The sequence below is a fragment of the Myotis brandtii genome, unplaced genomic scaffold (assembly GCF_000412655.1).
Source record: "Myotis brandtii unplaced genomic scaffold, ASM41265v1 scaffold915, whole genome shotgun sequence".
Lineage (NCBI taxonomy): Eukaryota > Metazoa > Chordata > Mammalia > Chiroptera > Vespertilionidae > Myotis > Myotis brandtii.
In genome coordinates this window covers 514,343-518,361 of record NW_005371769.1, presented here as the reverse complement: position 1 = coordinate 518,361, position 4,019 = coordinate 514,343, and the positions used below count along the sequence as shown (strand labels likewise).

Genomic DNA, 4,019 nt, shown 5'->3' with positions numbered 1-4,019 from the left:
CGTTCTGCATCTGCCCAGCGTGTCCTCGGGCTGAGCTGGTTCCCGGACTTTGCAATGACAAACAGCGCAGTAATGAGTAACCTCGTGTGTGCGCACTTTCCTCTTGTTTGCGGTACTTCTTCAGGGTGAATTCCCAGAAGTGGGTGGCCGGGCCAGCGGGTGGTGTGTGCTGTGGATAGAGCAGCATCGGGTGTCCGCCCGTCCCCTGGCGGACGGCAGGCCTTTGAGGCTGGTCCACAGCGATGGACGGGGTGTCTCTGCAGTTCCGAGCTGCTTTTCTCTGAGGAGTGCAATTGAGTATCTTGGCAGTTGTTGGATGGCCTTCATTTTTTTGGCAACAGCATCCTACGAGGTGTGAGTGGGCGATGTCCGTGGTTCGCCCTCGGGTCCCTGCCTGTGTGCGCGACACGCCTCACCCTCCCGCAGCTGCTCTCAGGACGGGTCTCGGGCTTCCCTGTTCCTGAGACCTCGAGGCCTGAGCAGGGTGGTCGGGTAGCGTGTCCGAGTGGGGTGGTCGGTGTTTCTCTCAGTCCCTGGGCTCCAGGGTCGGAGGAAGGGCACAGATGTGAAGTGCCCTTCGTCACGTCCTGCCCATTTCACACTTGGCTCTGACTTCCACACGGGGCTCCAGCCCGACTGCCTGCCCAGGGGAGTTCACCATGAGGTGCTCCTTTTCCCTTCTTTGTGGCCCCGCCGGCGTCTCCCTGACCTCGCCTGAGGCATGGATTCCTAGAATTGACGCCAGCAGCACAGTCACCAAAAGGTAGATAGATTGGGCTTCGGAGGACACGGTCCAGGAAGCAGAGAGACAGCCCACAGAGTGGGAGAAACCTGTAAACCATCTCTGACGAGGGATTTGCATCTAAAATGTGCCAGCGACTCTGAAGCTGGGCGACAGCCCGGTAACGAAGGGCAGAGGCACGATGGACTCCCTGCGAGGGCGCTGTCCAGGCGGACGCAGCCACGGCGGGCTCTCCCTCAGGAGCCCCCCTCCCGCCCTCACCCTAGGCGCCTGCCTTTGCCTTTCTGTCACCCCAGGGCCCTTCTCTTGCTTCTGTGACTCGTTTCCTGAGCCTGCACAGCCCAGAGGCTCACTTCCACTTCTGTCACTTTCTAAATAAACTTTCTCTTCTGATTAAAAAAAAAAGACACATCCCTCTTTGTCAGCAAGGTGGGTGGCTGTTGTCAGAACGGAGGACAGTGACTGCTGCGTGCAGGCGGACGGTCAGACCCGACCTCCGTCCTGGTGGACACGTGAACTGGTGTGGCCGCTGGGCTACACCTGGAGGCCGAGGTCTGAGCTCCGGGCGCCAACAGGCCCGCTGGCTCTGGCTCTGGCTCCTTGTGGCCCCTCGGGCCCTGCTGCCCCTGGTGCTGGGCTCGCTCGGCCAGTACCATTGTGACGCTCGGTGCCCAGATCCACCCCTTCCATAGGATGTGCCTATGGGCTGTTTGATTTATTAGCAGGAACGAGTCTCTCAGGGTGCTCAGCGCCTCACTTGCTCGGTGGTGAGGCTGTTCTTATGGGAAAGGCAGAACAAATGCTTGCTTTTCCCCTTTACCTTTCCATTTTTCAAATCTGGGAGTTTGAATTTGTTCCCAACTTATTGTTGGTCCCTTGTCAGCAGGAGGGGAATAGTTGTCACTGCCCCATGGGCACGTGTATGGAATCACAGGCAACAGTTTCGTCATTATTGAACTCAGGTGTCCCATCTCCTGCTGCTGTCACGCGGGCACCTCTGTCCCTTTGGTCCCCATAGTTGTAGATGGGGTCACACCCCCTCCCTGCTTTTCCTGTCCCAGCCTCAGCCATGCTTCCCGGGAGCCCTGGGTGCTCTCAGTGGGCGATGGTGCGTGGGACATCGGTCACTGCCCCAGGCAAGGCGCCCGGCTCTCTGCTTCAGCTCTGGCTCCGCTGTGAGGCAGAGTTCTCCCTGCGGGGCTCCCTCCCTGCAGTGGGGTGACTGACGCACACTTGTGGGTTTGCCCCTTTCTCTCCCAGGGCTGAACATGGAGCTGGAGGACATTGCGAAGCTGAAGAGTAAGTGCTGTTCTCACCCCCACCACCCACTGTGGCTGGTGCTGCCCTGACCACCCTGTGCTCCGCAGTGATCCTGCTTCGCCTGGAGGGCGCCATCGATGCTGTGGAGCTGCCTGGAGGTGACGGAGGTGTCACCAAGCCGGGGAGGTGAGGGACTGGGAGCTGGCCCTTGACCCCAGGCCCTGCCTGCAGCTGGAGCGGGACGTGTGTGGGGCTCTGTCCTGGCTGCCCAGTGGGGCCCCTCCCAGGTCTGGAGGCCCAGGAGGGCTGCTGACTCACCCGGATGTGCACTGGTCTCCGCTGTGTCCCATCCGCTGGTGCTCAGACACCAGCCCAAGCACACCTTCTGCTAAGATGGAAAGTGCAGTCACACCAGCCACTTCCTTAGGCCTCAGAGGGCCCAGGCTATTCTGACAGCCCCAGACGTCTAGGCCGCCCTGAAGCTGGGCAGTGGAGTCCGTTCCTGCAGGCGGGTGCCGGGTCCTGGCTGAGGCTGGTGGTAGCCCCCTCAGTCCACAGCTGACGCTGCGCTGGGACCAGGCCAGGTTGTCGAGGGTTGGATTGGTCAGGAACATACCAGAGCACAGGCCGCCGTCTGCTCTGCTGCGCTCAGATGCTCACAGACACCCCGTTGCCTCCCAGATGAAGCAAGCCCCTGCCTGCCCTGCCCCACACCATGGCCCCCAGATCTGGTGCTGCCCTCCCATCTCTCCCCAAAGCTGGCCAGAGCCACGGCCTCAGGGGGCCCTGACGACCTCCACCTGGAGCCCGGGCCCAGGGGCTCCTGGTGTAGAGGCTGTCCCCTCCAGGTGGCCTCCTAGAGGGCTCAGGGCTTGTTTCTGAAAAGCCATTGGCCATTAGGTTCCCAGAGCCCAGCTGGTGACCTCTCTCCCCGGCAGCTACATCTTGGAGCTGTTTGCCGAGGCCCAGATCACACTGCAGACCAAGGGCTGCATCTTGGAGTCCCTGGACCGGATCATCCAGCACCTGGCAGGACGTGAGTCCCACCCGCCCTGCGCCTCCTGCTGCCTGTGCGACGGGAGTGCCACGGACATGGGACATGCGGGCACGGTGCCGTGCCATGTGGTGCTTGGTCCAGCTTTGCACCAGCCAGCTGTTCCTAGTCAGCTTTCCAGAGGAGCAGGGTCACGGAGCTGTGGGCCCCGCCGGGCTCTGTTCCCTCTTGGGCGGAGGTGGGGGGTGACTGGGCAGCCTCAACCTTATTTGCTCCCCCTCACTGATACTCTGGAGACACACGGGGAAGAGCAGGCAAGCCCCTTCCCCAGGTGGCCCCTGTGGATTTGGGGTGAGGCGGAGCTTAGCACATGTCCAGGAGGCTCCTGGCTCCTGAGGCTGCAGCCTTGTGGTCAGTGCCCACTGCTCCCACAGGCGCAGGGCTGTTCACCAACACGGCGGGACTGCAGAAGCTCGTGGACATCATCCAGGTAGGACCAGGGGCGCCATGCAGGCGGCTCCTTTCCCCATGGAAGTGGGGTGCTTCCTTCTCCTGCACTTGTCACTCGGCCTCGACTCGGGGCAGGGCCAGGCCTGCGCGCCCCCTGCCTCAGAGCCTCAGCCCTCAGGCTGCCGTCCCGCCTGAGCGACTGCCTGCCTCGGGCCGCACTGCACCAGGGGCAGTGGGCAGAAGCCTTCTCAGGCGTTTTCCTGAAACAGCTTTTCAGGGCAAGTCTGAGTGTAAGCCCATCACAGAGGGGGGAAGGCTCTACTCCCAGCCCCACGTCTGGCGCAGAGCCCGCCATCCCCGGAGAGCCATGCAGCTCTGTGGCGAGTGTGTTCAGGCGATGTCCCCACGTCCCAGCCAGGCCGGCCTCACCCCGGGAAGCTGCTTTCGGTGGGGCAGCCACCCAGGGTCGGTGAGCCCCCTTCTCTGCAGACCCAGTGGGGATGCCACACCTCAGGCCACTGGGCACCGCCACTTCCTGCCCCCAGCTGCAGCAGGCTGCCCTCCCTCCGCGCG

The 4,019-nt window shown here is 62.5% G+C and overlaps 1 protein-coding gene across 12 annotated transcripts in view; it reads left to right on the top strand.

The window, feature by feature from the left end:
* The window catches only part of RTEL1 (regulator of telomere elongation helicase 1), a 51,953-nt gene that overhangs the window by 36,605 nt on the left and 11,329 nt on the right, over positions 1–4,019 (top strand). For all 12 annotated transcript variants that reach the window (XM_014532803.1, XM_014532805.1, XM_014532802.1 and 9 more), the window contains exons 11-14: positions 2,003–2,041; positions 2,110–2,188; positions 2,941–3,038; positions 3,431–3,486. In XM_014532803.1, coding sequence (XP_014388289.1) covers positions 2,003–2,041; positions 2,110–2,188; positions 2,941–3,038; positions 3,431–3,486 — 272 coding nt within the window. The remainder of the gene's footprint in view (positions 1–2,002; positions 2,042–2,109; positions 2,189–2,940; positions 3,039–3,430; positions 3,487–4,019) is intronic.